Source organism: Taurulus bubalis, assembly GCF_910589615.1.
Source record: "Taurulus bubalis genome assembly, chromosome: 12".
NCBI classification, from domain to species: Eukaryota; Metazoa; Chordata; class Actinopteri; order Perciformes; family Cottidae; genus Taurulus; species Taurulus bubalis.
This window is the reverse complement of record NC_136600.1, coordinates 21,765,211-21,781,003: the sequence shown is the minus strand read 5'-3', so window position 1 is coordinate 21,781,003 and position 15,793 is coordinate 21,765,211. Positions and strand designations below refer to the sequence as shown.

Below are 15,793 nucleotides of genomic sequence, written 5' to 3'. Positions count from 1 at the left end.
TCGGAGAATACCGGTCTGCTTACAAATCAAATGCATTGCTTCTGAGAAATCATATATTAGGCTACATTGATCCAGATTTTCTCCCTTTTCCTAAAAGCCTCTAACACTATTTCCATGCCATGTTAAAGGATATGATTCTTTTTTTTCTTTTTATTGACTGAGGCTTAGGCAAGGTCACCCACAAAAGCTTTTGTGACAATATTCTCCCAGAGAATATTGAGTTTTATCTGCATCTAGCATTTGTCATGAAAGCAAAAAATGTTTAATATTAAGATACACCACAGTGCTTTGAAACATAGCAGTTGGCCAATGCCTAAAAACCCTCGAGGAGATTTATAGCCTGTATCGTGTTTCTGTAGCTATATGTGAGCAGTTACTCCCAACCTGAGGTACTTATTTCCCAGCAGGTGCTGCTGCCATTGCTAGAGGGTAGATGCAAAGTTGATGGATTATAATACAAAATGCTTGCATGTAGGGAGAAGATATATCCTTCCAAATACACATCTTCCACCAACTAAGTTCAAGGCCCATTTATTCCAATTGCAAATGCATGAAATCTTGTTGCTAGCTAGCCGAACGTTAGCTAAAATTAGTTGATAAATGGTTAAACGGGTTGAAATAACTAGTCACAAAAAAATTAATACAAATAAATTAGCTTTTAATAATGGATAAACAGAAATACTTAGCTAAAAGTAGTTAGTTAAACAGTAAAAGCTATGCACACATGGTCAAAGTCAAAGTGAACTTAAATTAATGGATAACAAGTTGAAATAGTAAGTTAAAAGTAATGGATAACATTTGAGAAACTGTTGAAATATAAAACCAAATGTAATTAATAAAAGAAAGAAAAGAAAACGCTATTTCAGTGCATGAAGCCACAGCTCGCCCTCCTTCCATCCATCAGCTGAACTGTCAGCCTCGCTGTCGTTTTAGAGAAACACCATGAGAGTGTGTCTGGTGCGAGACTCACCAGGGAGACGGTGAGGCTGACATCCATCCAGCCCGGCAGTAGAGGAATATAAGACAGGAAGCCCGGAGAGAAAAGACAAAACCTAGTTGGATCTTGGCCCTGTGATAAGTTATCTTGCACATGTCACTCATTACACCATCAGAATTAAATGATAAGATTCCAATTACCGATCAATGTAAACTACCGGTCAAATCTGAGTAGCAAAGGATCACGGAGCCTGAGGTTAAAGATTTCATTCGGTAACAGGCCTACTTTTCTGCAGGTAAAAGTAAAGTGAGGAAATCTTGTGTAAATGGCCTGCCTCAGTGGAAAGCCCCTTATCAAGTTATCTATAATGCATTTTTGCTCTTTCTCAATGCCATGACTAATGGAAAATCTCATCTAAAGAACTCTTGTATTTATCAACACACATTCCTTTACCACGCTCAAAAGCTTGTTGTCAAGGTCGATCAATTTCCAAACAATCTGTCGATGAATCCGTAGCAGAAGGGGGTCTTGTCCTTTAATTAATCGGACTCGTCTGTCTGCTAAACACTGGATCAGTTTGCAGGACCGCTGCATTATTCAACATCGCCGAGGGGGAGAGAGGAAGTCTGTGGTCCGGAGTCACCTTACTGTGGGCAGTGCAGCGAAGAGAGAGAGAGATGGAGAAGGATGAGAGGGAGAAATGAAAGTAATGAAAGAGGAGTTGAGGATGGGGGCGGTGAGAGGCTGGCGGTCGGCGGAAAGGGGAAAGCGAGAGAAAAGAAATGAGATCAGAAAGAGGAGAGAGATGCAATGGTCGATCCGGTTCAAAGCGAAGGGAACTGCTAGAAGACCGCATCCGTGTGAGAAACCGCAGGGGGTCAGAGGCTCGACAGGAAGTCCATGTCTAGCTTTCAGTTCTCTGCTTCTGCTGACAAACCAATCATAAAAAAAAAACACACAAACTATTTTAGCTGTCTATGCTTTTTTTTCTTCTTCTTTTCTTTGACAGAATATCCAATGATAAGTTGACAACCACACATCTCTTTTTTTCCCCTTGTTCTTTTATTGTAGAGCGCTGATATTGTTCAGAACAAACCCCTCTCCCGACCTCTAAATACATCCGTCTCCTCCATCTCTTTTGTTGAATACACACCTTGTCCCCACAAGTACAACGGGCATGTCACGTGCTATCGGTTCATACAGAAACACAAGTGAAGCCATCGGTCCTCTCAGGGCGGTCGCTGTCGCTCAGTCAATAATAAAATACAATGTGCTCACACAGTCGTGGCTGCAGGAAAACACAGCAGTTGAAATAAAGTGGGTATTCTGAAATGAACTAAATGAAATACAAAAGCACACAATGGATTCGCACATGCTTTGACAGACATGTTTTACTCAGAGCTGTGGGATGGACGCTCAGGGAGACTCAGGTCACACTCGGATGTTTAAAGTCCTGACAAAAAAAAACTCACGAAATAGTCATTTTACAGCACATTCACCTTCGTGGCTATGTAGTGGTTACTTACTGTACGTCTTTACGCTCGGCAAACATAGAGTATATTATTCACATGGTATTCACATAACATCATTTACATCTGTATGTACACATTCCTTTCACCCTGCGAGAAAAAGTGTCCAGGCACTTCCTCCAGTGATAGTCTGGACCTCTGACTACACTTCATCATCAAAAACAAGCTGCTCAATCAGTGAACCATCGTATTCTGGAGCCGTCTGAATTAGACGGTGAGCAACCAGCTAGCAGCAGAGCTCCTCTAGCTGCCGTTTCTCCGTTTCTGTGGGCTTCGAGGTGTCGCTCCTTGTTTATGAGGGCGGGTCCTGGAGCGATACCTTGACCGACCTCCTGGAAAACCTTTCAGGAGATATGGTGGAGCGTAATATATTTTAAAGGGCAATAATTGAGTGGGGAATAGATATTTTCTTGCTTCTGGAAGAAAAATGTCAAAAAATAATTAAAGTACAAAGATAATTTCTTTCTGGGTCATTCGTAGAGGCCGACTCAGATCAATATGTGTATCACACGTGCCAAGTTGCCGGAGTTTTGTTCAATGGATTCAGGCATTAATAGTTCCAGTGGCTTCCAGATGTTGGCTGGAAGAGTGGATTTTCTTTGTCCATCAGATTACTAAACAGCTGGGTTTGTGGGTATCTTACTATTCATTATTTTCAAAACACCTTTTTTATTTTAAAATGCTATAATGACCACCATTGTGAAAACACCAATCACGAGCGGTGACGCAAAGTAGCATTTATCCTCCTTGCACAATGTTAATGCCCCTTTTTATTTATATATATATTTACTTTATTTATTTTACACCACTAGGAACAACAACTAATATCCATGTCAAAATAGCTGAATGAAGCCCCTACTGAAAGGGCGATGATGGAATTCAAACTGGTTTAGCTTGCTGAGACAGTTCACAGTACAACCAAATGCCTCAGACAACAAAAGGAGCAAAAGGAGTTACAGACTCAAACCTGTAGCGCAGTACTGGTTTAGACACGTCACCACGGCATTAATGGAACATCTTTTTTTCACACCAACACTATGGCATGTCAGAACATTTTGAACAGTTTCCCCTCGCTCCTTTTTCCTTCCTGCTGGGTATAAAATACAAACAATCACTTTGGAGCATGAACGTTAGCTGACGCAGTACATACTGTATGTTTGTAGGCATATATCAAGATGATAGAGGAAAGTAAATAGAGAATTCAAGTCAGTAAATGGGATTGGCACTGTGACAGTAATGAGACAGGAATCGTCAGTGGTGGCACCAGGCCCAGTGCTGTGGTCCCTGGGAATGTCCACCGAGAGCACACATGGTAATCCAGCACAAACATTATGGCAAAATACAACACATTGCACTACTGTACAGTTTCTGCATCAATACTGTTGAGGACTGAGCTGGTCTATCTTAATGCTGCAAATCTCTTGTTGCTGTTTAAACACCAGTATGACAACCTTCTTTGCTTTATTCAGCGATTTGAATAAATCCGTCCTATCGCCAGAGAGTAAGGCAGTTTATGGTATGGTAGAGAAATCATGCCACAACCACGGTGGACTGTTGTTGTATGTAGCTCTTGAGGGGAAAGGAAAATGCTTCCAGGGTTTAGATCATTCGGTTTTAACTCTGGAAATTCATCCAGCCTCCTTGCTGTTTGAGTGAAACGATGAAACACAGCCATGGTGACCATCCTTCAGAATAAACAGGTCCGTTTTTTGTAGCTCCGAGTATTGTTTTCCTGCTACAGAAACCCTTAGCACAAAAGAGCTTTAGTCCGGAGGCAAAGAGGACCAAGAAAAGCACAAAAGAAATATCAAAAGAGATAAACATCACCAACAAGGAGGAAATCACAGCTGTACATTAAAGGTTAAAAGTTAGAACCTTGACCAAGTTTTTTTTTTTCTCCTCTCCTTTCTTTCCAATCCTTTCATCGCCAAGTCCATAGGTCCAAACATTAAGGTAGAGGGGTCACTGGGTGGCCTTCAGTGGAATCTCCAGCAGAGGGAATACTGCCGCTGTGGTAAACATTTGGTTGCTATCTACCTTCAAAGCAGTCCAAGTACTCCAGGACAAGGTCATAGCAGAACCGATACTGGTCCTGTGGAAAAATTAAACATTAAAAAGGTGAAAACACATGAATAATAATAGACATATTCATGCCACTTGAAAACACATTGATTTGTATTGATTTATGTCTCTTACCAAGGACTCAACCATGTTGGGCTTGCAGTTGCGTAGAGTTTTGACAGCGTAGAAGATGTCCACCATGTTCTGGTACTGGATCATCTCAAGGAGGATGTTGCAGGCACAGAGGGTCCCACTGCGACCACCACCATTACTGCAGGGGGGAGAAGTGGGTTTTTGTTATGGACAGACATTAATGTTTCCCAGATAACAAAGCGACATGACTTTGGTGACCCCATGACAATTCTGCCACCATGAGGTTGATATTGGTGGTTTTTTAACACCAATGTCAACTGTCAACAACAGACTTTGGTCATCCCGGATCAGAATGCTAGCTTTGGATTCATGAGCATGTTAGCATTTAGCTTAAAGCACCACTCAGCCTAAAAACAGCCTCAGAGAGCCGTAGAGTGTATTTCTGTCTGTACCAGACCAGAGAGAAAGAAGTAACCGAACCGAACAGGCGTTCTCATTTTAGTGTCCGACCAGAGCTCGGCGCAGTTAACGTAAACTGAAGTACTAAGTTCATGTAATACTGTCACGCATTGTTGCTAACATGGATGGAGCCATTATTTAGTCGGGTAGAAACAAGTTCCGGCACTGAACAATAAGTAGCCTGACACGAATATTTTAACACATTTTTCACTAAAAATAGCAAGCTAGCATACTGCTTATAAAAAAAAAAATAGCAAGCTAGCATACTGCTTATAAAAAAAAAATAGCAAGCTAGCATACTGCTTATAAAAAAAAAAATAGCAAGCTAGCATACTGCTTATAAAAAATAATAATTAGCAAGCTAGCATACTGCTTATAAATGCGTTGTATGGCATAGATAGTCTTCACTTTAGATGGGGGTCACACAAAATATTTAACTAACGACTAGTAGTAACTCCATGAATTAATCATGAATTGCAGAATTAAAACACGTTCATAAAGCACATGTTAACATAGCCCCTAACCATTTGTGCATATCTAAATCATATGTATAAATAAATGCATGAATAAATGACATTTCAATCTTTTTTTATAATTTACTAAGACTTTATAAATGATCTTATTAATCATCTATAAGTCCTTAATACTTCATTTACAAATGGGGAATCCATAATTTATAAAGTATGAAAACCCAATCATGAAACGCATAATAGTCAAGCTTTCTTGATTGACTATTCTTGATTAATCAAGAATAAAAAATACATAACTGTTTATGAATTGCATACTAATGAGTTACTAATGAGTGTTCATGTTGGAACAATGCTTTATAAATGATGGATTAAGTGTTTACTCATGCTTTACTAATGCTAAATAGTGTGTTGTTATTATAAAGAGCTACCGGCTGGTTGCAACCTGAACCTGAACCTGAGCATCAGTTGTAAATATTTTTCTAAACCCTGGTTTCCACGCAGAAGAGTAGTTTTTTTTATTGTGTTTTTTTATTGACTGTTATTAAGATCCAATCGCAGCCTCCTAATATATTAGAGTGGATTCTGGAAGACAATAATGCAGCATAAGCACGGCAGAGTACGTGTAGTCTTGTGTTCATGCTACCTCGTTTCATACACTTCATACAGCATACGCACGCAATAGCTTGATAGAAAAATAGCGACATGAGACAAGCTGTACAAAGAATTTTTCATTTTTTTGAAATAACCGCAGTGTGGCATTTCCTCGGAAATATTGTCTTGGTCGTCATAAAAGAAAGGCAATATCAATAAACCAGTGGAGGACAATCCACTTCCTCTCTCCTGAGACAAATCCAGAGGAGGTGGGCATGGAATCCTCTGCAGCGTACACAAGCAATATTAAGGTAATCAATCGTAGTCAGTGCCTTGGCAGTCCTGAATTTACTGTAGTGAGAACCATCGCATTCTGTATTAAGCCATAATTGATTTGATCTCCATAATCTCTTTCCTGGTTGTCGTGGGTAACACTGTGTGACAGCGCTGAGTGATGTGTTTTTGGATGGGGGCGGTGGGGATGAACGTGGGACGGGTTCGCAATGAGCTTGGACGGTCCATTCGTATTCATCAGCCGGCGTGCGCTCCGGGGGCTTAGGACAAACAGAGGGGCGCTCCTGCACTACATTACAACACAATTTCATTTTCTACATTATGAAAATACAACAAAATACTTTGCATTGCACCGAAACCCCCTCACGGATCGGCAACGAGACGAGACGCGATTTCCCCCGTTTTAACATTTTTTGTGATACTCTCCTTAGAGAACGAGATTTTGCACTTTTTAAATGTCACTCTTCAACAGCAGTAATTCCATAGCTGAGACCTTTTCAGAGAGAGTCTGAACGTATTTCTGCCTCGTCTCCTTTTACTTCTAATTTACAGCACATGATGCGTGCCGCTAACAGATTACTCACAGGCAGTGGACGACGGTGCGTCCTTCTCCACACTCCCTCTGCCACTTGTGCACTTGAGCCAGCAGGTTGAGGAAAGCCTTCTTGGAGTCTGGAACATCTCGATACGCCGACCAGCGCAGGAACTGGAACTGACACACCACCAGCTGGCCCTCTTGGAGCTTGGGATGCAACAGAAAAAAAAACATTAAGCACATAGAATCGGAGCGCAGACATACTGTGTGGCTGTGCGCGCATGTGCTCTCTGTCTTGTTTGCGTTGTATTACATCTCCTGGTGGTTTCGGTGTTTCTGAGTGTGCCAGTTAACACCCGTGTTTGAGTTCTCCCCAGGCTGCGTGCCGGCGCACTCAGCTGTGCTCACTCAGCAGACTGACTTTGAGATATATGGGTCTGCGGGTGTAAGCGGGGCCCGCGCTGCGTTGGAGACGGGTCCCTGTGTGTTCATAACCTTGTCCTGCAGAATCTCGCCTAATACTTAAGTACCAGTGGAAAACTGTAAGTCATGCAAATTGGGCTGGCAAAGACACCAATGATGCATGGAGGAATTGCCTTAGCAGATGTGTTTTTGTACTACTCTCATACCCACACATACATATGCTTACATTGCACTTTGGTTGACTTTTACTCCCTACCCTTGTATATCATTGTCATGCATACAAGGAAAACTCACTAAAGCACTGCTAGAGGGGCAGTGATAGGGAGAGGTGTGTTTTATTTCGGTGTGATTTGATTTCTCCTGTGCTGCGTTAAGTTACCCTCCCGCACTTAGGAGAAGAAAGGTGCCATGGGTAGAGGGGCATGACAAGGGCAGTCGAGAGAGGAAGTGAGGATGCCAATCAAGAAAGGCAGCGAGGAAACGCCTTGCATACAGATTTCTTCAATAATTGGTTGACAGTGATCCTGAACAGTATGCATGAGCTTATGCAAATGTGCAGGCTTAAACCATACCTGCGCACACGCACGCACACACACACACACACACACACACACACACACACACACACACACACACACACACACACACACACACACACACACACACACACACAACACAGTAACATGTGAGAAGCCAAAATTACTGATACATATGCACACATCTGGAGCATGAAAGTTGAGAAAAGACCACAGTGACATCCCCTGTGCTCCCTCCTCCATGACGGAGCTGTCAGTGTGTTTTTAAAACCTGTTTCTTAACGTCTTTCTAATTCTATACATAAGTAGGAAAAAACGTGTGACATTGTTTTTGAACAAATCAAGCATGCAGCTTGAAAAGAGTATGCTGTCACTGAAAATATGGCATGCATTTTGATGTAGAAAGTTCCCTCTTTAGTATGCTTACATGCACCTAAGAGAGGGAAGTAGCCTATCTAGGAAATGGCAAGAAGATATTGAAAAAAGGGACAGACTGACCTTTATTGCATGCACGTTAATGGGCTTTTCTTGCATGATTTCCATGCAAAGTTCTTATAATATGTTTCACTCTTGGGAACATCTTATGGAAACACTGGTTCAATTTTCTGGACTGCTGAATAACAAAACAATGTCCCTTGTCGTATTTATAATACAGTCTATGAATATGTTTTTTTCCTGATGTGCCACTGTGCTCAGTACAAATCTCCAGGCTACATTTTAGTGTGTATTTATCTTAGAAGGTATTTATTTGACATCCCCCTCAGTCCCACGAGGCAGACACTGGAGAAATGCCGATGTGTATATGCAAAAGATATAGACATAGCAATAGCAAGATTACTATGCACAGGGAGAGACTGAAGAAATCAAGCATCAAGTGAATCATTCAGCCTTTAAGTTTGCGGACACACAAGATATATAGAAATTAAAATCATCATCTGAAGGTTTCCGGGACACAGTATTTTTTTTACAGCTGAGTCTATAGTACTTTGACTGTGAGGACTTGTGTCAGGTGCTTTTTATATGCACATTTCAGCTGGCAGCTCTAAATGCTCTGTCGGTAAAATGTCACATTTGAATTACCGATGAGGATCACGGCTAATGCTTTTCTAATGGGGTTCAAGTTATCATTTTGTGAAATACCACTAAGTGGAACAACATGTCCTGTGAAGGCTTTTTCCGAACCACAATGACTCACCCTCGTGACATTCTTGACCCGAAACAGACGAGTAATGACATCCTCGTCTGCTGACATGGACAGAAACTCCACTTCCATGGGCCCGTACTGCTGCAAGCCAGGCTCCGGCCAGTACTGAACACAAGGCTACAGGTAGAGAGAGAGAGAGAGAGATTAAATATAGCACATGTCATATTCGTGCATTCTTCAGTAGTTGTGGCCCAAAAAACGCTTTTGCTCTCAAAGAGAGAAGAACTTTACAAAGCTCAGATGATACAAATCAACCAAGTATGTGTGTGAACAGGTGTGTGTGTGTATATGCAGTGGGGGTTCTGCATGAATACGCTGTACACAAACGATATAATACAATTCAAGACATGCAGATATACAAGTCCTCATATATGTTACGGTGCCATAGTGGTGTCAATGAGGGCAGCAGCAGCGGGAGCAGAGATGTAATGTGCTTTGAGAGATTGCAAGAAGGAGACAGAGTGCTCCAGTGCCACGAACGAACTCTCTCACAGATTATATAGCACGATCTTGCAATGAACAACTTAAGGAGGCGATAACTGAATTTTCAGGCAAGAGCCAAAAGTAACCGCATTGCACTGGAAGAAAAGAGATGAAAAACATTTAACGGGGAGTGGATTAAAGTGGGACTGAACAGGTGGTACCTACAATTTATTGTATTTACTTTTCTGTTCTGCTACACAACCGCATGCAGAAAAGCCAACACATAAACCCTAAATCTGTACAGCTACAGTTGATCATTTAAATTCAAATAACTTGTATTCATACTTACTCAAACTGTCTATAAAAAGATAATCTTTGGAAAAAGTGCGGGTTCCCTGCCTCCTTTCAGTGCTCCGAAGGGCATTTGCAAGATTCCACCACGCCCAAAAAACAACAACCAATCAGAGCAGAGGAGTCTCTAAAGCAGCTGTCAATCATTGCTTGTGAAGTTTGAGAACTCTAATTAAACTGTCAATCCAGGCCCCGATCAAATATTACTGCATTGGCTATTGCTCGCCTCAAATCTTATCAGAAACATATTTCCGTGTAATGTTTAGCTGTAAAATGAGAACCAGAGTGATTCTTGGTTTTCAACATTTCTCATTTCACAGATTGTTTGTCTCGTCTACAACGAGCAGGATATTTTGACAGTTTGAGCAAAATATGACAAAAAGTTATTTGTTATTAAAGTTACTAACTGCATCTTTAATGACCACATCATACACAATGATTACAAATTAAATATAACTTTTGACATTGATGTTGATAGTTACAACGGTGGTAAAGTACTGAAAGGTCATATTTATCTTTGCTGAAGTTAATTATCTTTTTTTTATAAAGTAATCTAATAAGGAAGAAACAATAGTGCCATTACTGCTACTTACACTATATACAATATGTCATTGTCATCAGAGCATTGGCAATGAAACACAAAATAAATGTTATGGGGTGATTTTACAACAATCTAAGGTAGAAATCCAAGGTAAAAAGATTCATAATTTAGAATAAGCACCTGCTCTTCTAAGGCTGTGATACAATGTAATACATATTTCACATGATTAAAGTTTAATGTTTGACCAGAGCATGTAAATCAAGCATCTATGCCAATAAACCCAAATCTAGATTATTTATTAGCCATTATCTTGGATGCCTTTGGCGTTTATGTAACTCACTAGTGATTCATACACATATTAAATATACAGGCGTTAACACCGCACAACGTAATATCAAAATGACGCAAAAGTACTTGAACGTGTCCTTGTAAGAGTTGTTAATAATGTATTGATGAAAGCTGGAATGTCTGATCTAAGAACAGCGTTTGAAATGATGGATTAAAAGAATCTTATTTATTATTTTTAGAGTGTGAGTATCTCTAGAACTTGATTGGTTCTGTGTCCGTCAGTGGTCCTCCTCACAGGCAGCCTCCCTGTGTGGTGCACCACAAGGCTCCATTCTGGGGCTAATCTTATTTTCTCCAATCTTAGACAGCATGACATTTCATTTTCTTTCCATTATTATGCCGATCATATCAAGTCATACCTGTCCCAATGTTGTTGAATTATTCAGCAGCATCACATTTATCTGCCATTAAGGACTGGATGTCTGCCAGTCTCCTCCAGCTTAACTCCAACAAAACGGAGATCTTAATTATTGGCTGAACACATCCGTAGTCAGCTTGTGCCAGCTTTCGTTGTTCCTTCTGCTAAAAAATCATCAGTCTGGAGCCCCATATTACAACAGTAGGCGTAATCTCTTTTTCCCCCACCTGAGAAATAGTTCAAGAATTAAATCATTCCTTTCTCTTCATGAAACTTGGGCTATTTTACATGCTTTTGTTTCATTCACACTTAATTAATGATCTGTTCATCTCTCTTAATCAGGAAATTATAGGTTGGCTGCCAGACTCTTAACAAAAACGTTGAGGTGTGATTCAATTTCCATGCTTGGAATAGGCGTTTAGGATCTATTGCGGACTCTTTAAGTGTTTTTCATTATAGCACCGTATTATCTGGTCTTTAAAATCTGCCTTTGAAAATGACTTCATGACGTTTAGTTCCTCGTGTTCCACTGAGTTTGTTTGTTGTGTTCCTGTGTAAAAAAAAAAGAAGCAGAAATACTATATCACAGAGAGAGACATATGCTCATGAGACAAACGTCAACAGAAAATAAAAAAAAAGCCTGCGATGTGGCTGAAGGGTCATGCAAGCCCATTCTTCAGAAATGTAACTTGAGGAGGGGAAGAAAAAAACTGTGGCGGGAGTTATCTAGTCATGCCTTGAGATCAGTGTGGTCAGGGATCAAAGCCCAACAAAATAGCAAGAAGGAACTAATCCCAAGCACAGCAAGAGACAGAATAGTGACGGCAGTGTCGGCCAGAATAAGCCTTCAGAAAAGTTCAGATAACCTCGAGACTGGGAGTAAAAACTTCCACTCAAAACATTTCTCCACGTCTCTTTTCCTTTATAGTGTCAACAAAATCAATGGCAATAAAACCGCATATAACGCTTTGACCGTACCCAGGCAGAGTTTGACTGGTTGAGTTGGTTGAGCATGACCACGGCTGTGCACCCGTAGTCGAAGACGAGCCTCCAGAAGTCAGCCGTGGTGCCCGGCAGAGGGTGAGGGGTGACGATGAACGCGGCCTGCCGATGGAAGCTGTCAGCGAGGGCGGCGTTGATGTAATTGTTGCTCTCGCCTTCCGTGGTAACCAAGAAGGCCAGAGCGCGGTCAGGCGGCAGGACATCCATGCTGCGGTTCTTCTCTCGGTTTCTGGGCAACAGAGCGATGCTGCACTCTTCCACATCCAGGTGGGGAGTCACGGAGTTGAGCGTCTGCAAATGGGAACATTGGATGAGGTGAGATGAGAATCACGCACATGGAAGGCGAGACACACCGGAGGAGTCAACTGATGCGCGTACTAAATATTGGATGCCTGGTGTAGCCTCCGGAAGAGCTTAGTCAAACAACTTCTCTCGTTCTCGTGAATTTATTTACTAAGTGATCACAAGTGAAGGAGTACGCTCTGCAGTTTGCAAAAGCAGTGAGTTGCAGGTTGGGGAAAGAACAACTGGGGCCTTTTCATACACAGGTTATCGTCACAGGTTCGTCTCGCCTCGTTCTAACATCTGATTCGCTCTATCCTGTCAAGAGGAGGAGAATCCCGTGTTCTCATCTTTTCTCACAAGGCTGGAACGTGCAACGACCAGTCTGCTTCCCTAGTGTCATTATACTGATACACAGGTGTGAGTGTTGTAGTGCAAAGCGTGGAACCTTGAGGAACGTTTCCCACAGAAACTTCTCACAGACAGTATCTGTTAAACTGACCTCGCACAACCTGAACTCTAATAGACATAAGAATAATGAGATGAAGAATATCGAAAGAATATAACGATTTGTATTATCACAACGATGGCAGAGAGGAGGAGGAAGAGGAGGGAGAAGACAACTAAGTGAATCAGACTGAAGGGAGAAAACGCAAAGAACACAGAGAAACCAATAATATTGTTTGAAAGAATCTATTAACAAACAGATTCAAATGATTGAAAGGAAAATATTGCACACCACTTTTCTTTGATGAACTCTCTGTTCATTTAGCCGTAATTACATGAGACAACATGAAAAAAAGAGTTAGATCATTAATACACAGCATCAATAATAGATCTGTGCTACCGGTTGGCTGTTTGCAGACTGCGGGATGAGTAGAAAGGCAAACAGAGAGTGGAGAGGCTTGAAAAAATAATGCTCCACCAATACGTTGACAAGATCAAAGTGAAGCATGAAATATTTTCCTTGATGAAGAACTAGCAGTCTGTAATCAAAGTGTAAAAACACCTATAGTATCATTTAATCTAGGTAATAAATGTAGTGTATTTCCCATGTAAAGAATAAGAATATAACAGTATGAAATTAAAGGAGGGAGCATGAGCCTTTCCCAGTATTACTTTGAAATACTAAATCTGCAATGAATGCAGCTGCTGGTTGAGCGGTGGGGGTGTGCAGGTAAAGCATGTGGGAACACAGCTGGCTTTCTTCTCTCCTAATCAACATCTAATGAAATGTTCTGAGAGCATTCCTACAAACCAAGCAGAGGACTTCAATGGCAGTCACACAGAATCAAAAGTGAAGGGAAACAAACATCCTCCTGCACGAATACACACACACACACACACACACACACACACACACACACACACACACACACACACACACACACACACACACACACACACACACACATTTTTGGATGCATTACTATTACTATTGCTTTATTGTTGTTGGTGGTAGTAGTAGTATATATATAGTAGTAGTCATAGTGTAGGTACATGTAAAATGTAATACAATTCCTTATCGGCGCTACCATTATTAATACTGTAGTATTAGTAGTAGTACTACATGCCTCATGTATGCACCGTCCGCCTAGAACAATTCCTTGATTGTGTAAACATTCCTGGCAAATAAACGGTTTCTGATTCTGACAGTATTATTTAGTTGCGACAAAAAGAAACAGTAGCAGCAGAAGTACTAATTCCATAAAGGTAAATTAAATCATTTCATTCATGATATTGTAAATGCAAATATTATAGTTTGTACTATGTTTTTTTTTTTTTTACTTTGTACTGGCTCTGTGGCACTTTGACATTCTTTTGAATGAAAAGTGCATTACAAATAAAATAAATAATTATCATTATTATTATTAAATTACTTGTGTTGACTTTGTAATTCCGTTTTGGCTGCATATTTTACCAAAACAAATATGTGCTTAGAAGGTTGATTGCCGTCCAGCTAAAGACTGACCTGAAACTCCTCCCGCAGCTGAGAGGAGTTACTCTGGGAGTCCACCCGCAGCATCTCTTTGTAAGTGACCGCGAACTCGTTCACCAAGATGGCCGTCTCCCCGCACAGACAGGCCTCCAGAATGGCGTCATGGATGAAGATATACTGCTCCTGAAAAGACAACAGGCGAGTGTGTGCGGCATATGTAAATGCTATTGCAAACAGCGAGACAGACAAACAAAGCAGGCTAAGGCAGAAAGAGATTAACATCATATGTAGATGTGAATACATAATCAAACAATAAGAAGAGTGACTTCCCATTTTGTTCTGAATTAAACATGCGCTATAATGTTGGTGGTGTATGTAAGCTGTTGGGGAATAAATCAATATTTCAAAGTCAACAAACACATGCGTGGTGCATTTAATTAGAGCACCCCTGCAAATAACTACAAATGAAATAAACAAATGTCAATGTCGGATTTGCATAATAAGGAGTAAAATTGCAAATTGTCTGCGCGTCTAAAGAACAGCGCGTGCCGACACAACACATTGAGAGACAATGCAATTCTTTCCTCCAAAAACTATTGCAATGACCTTTACATGAGTCCCAGAGGGGCAGTATGATAATACACCCCCCACCCCTCGCGCTTTGAATTTCCAAACAACAGGAGGGGAACTAAAAATAAAGAAATAAATAATCTAACTCTCCCAAAGTTTTGCAGTGGAGACATATTAACAGTGACGCAACATCCTGAGTATGTGGAAGACACATTGCAGCTATTTGACTAGAGTAGTTTTCCGAGCTGTGCGGTTGACCTGACCTCTGTCTGGATCATGTTGATGCGTCGAGAGCAGAGGGTTTTGACGCAGTTGTAGATATCCACCACGCCTTCGCACTCCGCCATGTCCAACATGACATCCAGCACGATGTAGCAGCCGGTGCGGCCCGCCCCCACACTGCCACACACAGGACACCACAAAGTTACACCAGTGACCACGCACACTAAAGCGTTTAATCACCAGGCTTTTGAGTGAGTACAAACATTGTCAGGATTCACTTTGTCCCCTCAGAAGTACAAGTTATTAGCACCACATGATTTAAAGGTCAGCTACAACATACAGGCGAGGGTCATGCCACAGATGGAGTTTGCTAATGCAGCGTACTCATCAAGCCAAGTTACGGGCCCAATTCCCCTGTTTCAACAATAGCCAGAAAAGCCCAGATTTTTGGATGGTTCCAAAGATTATCTTGCCAGATTTTCTTGTGGTGTGACGTATTCTAAGCGTGTTTTTACGTCCCCAGTCTGCTCAAAAGTCCATCCTGGCTACACCAATTTAAAATTGCAAATATTAAACATGCTTAATATTTATTGCACACACTATAAGAACAAAACTTAAATGCATT

At 41.1% G+C, this 15,793-nt stretch overlaps 1 protein-coding gene across 2 annotated transcripts in view; it reads right to left on the bottom strand.

Moving 5' to 3' along the window:
* Nucleotides 1-4,495: 4,495 nt before the first annotated feature.
* The window catches only part of ptprub (protein tyrosine phosphatase receptor type Ub), a gene marked incomplete at both ends in the record, with an annotated part of 146,356 nt that continues 135,058 nt past the window's right edge, over nt 4,496-15,793 (bottom strand). For both annotated transcript variants that reach the window (XM_079228129.1, XM_079228130.1), the window contains 7 exons: nt 4,496-4,558; nt 4,663-4,798; nt 7,019-7,176; nt 9,124-9,249; nt 12,132-12,446; nt 14,410-14,559; nt 15,210-15,345. In XM_079228129.1, coding sequence (XP_079084255.1) covers nt 4,496-4,558; nt 4,663-4,798; nt 7,019-7,176; nt 9,124-9,249; nt 12,132-12,446; nt 14,410-14,559; nt 15,210-15,345 — 1,084 coding nt within the window. The remainder of the gene's footprint in view (nt 4,559-4,662; nt 4,799-7,018; nt 7,177-9,123; nt 9,250-12,131; nt 12,447-14,409; nt 14,560-15,209; nt 15,346-15,793) is intronic.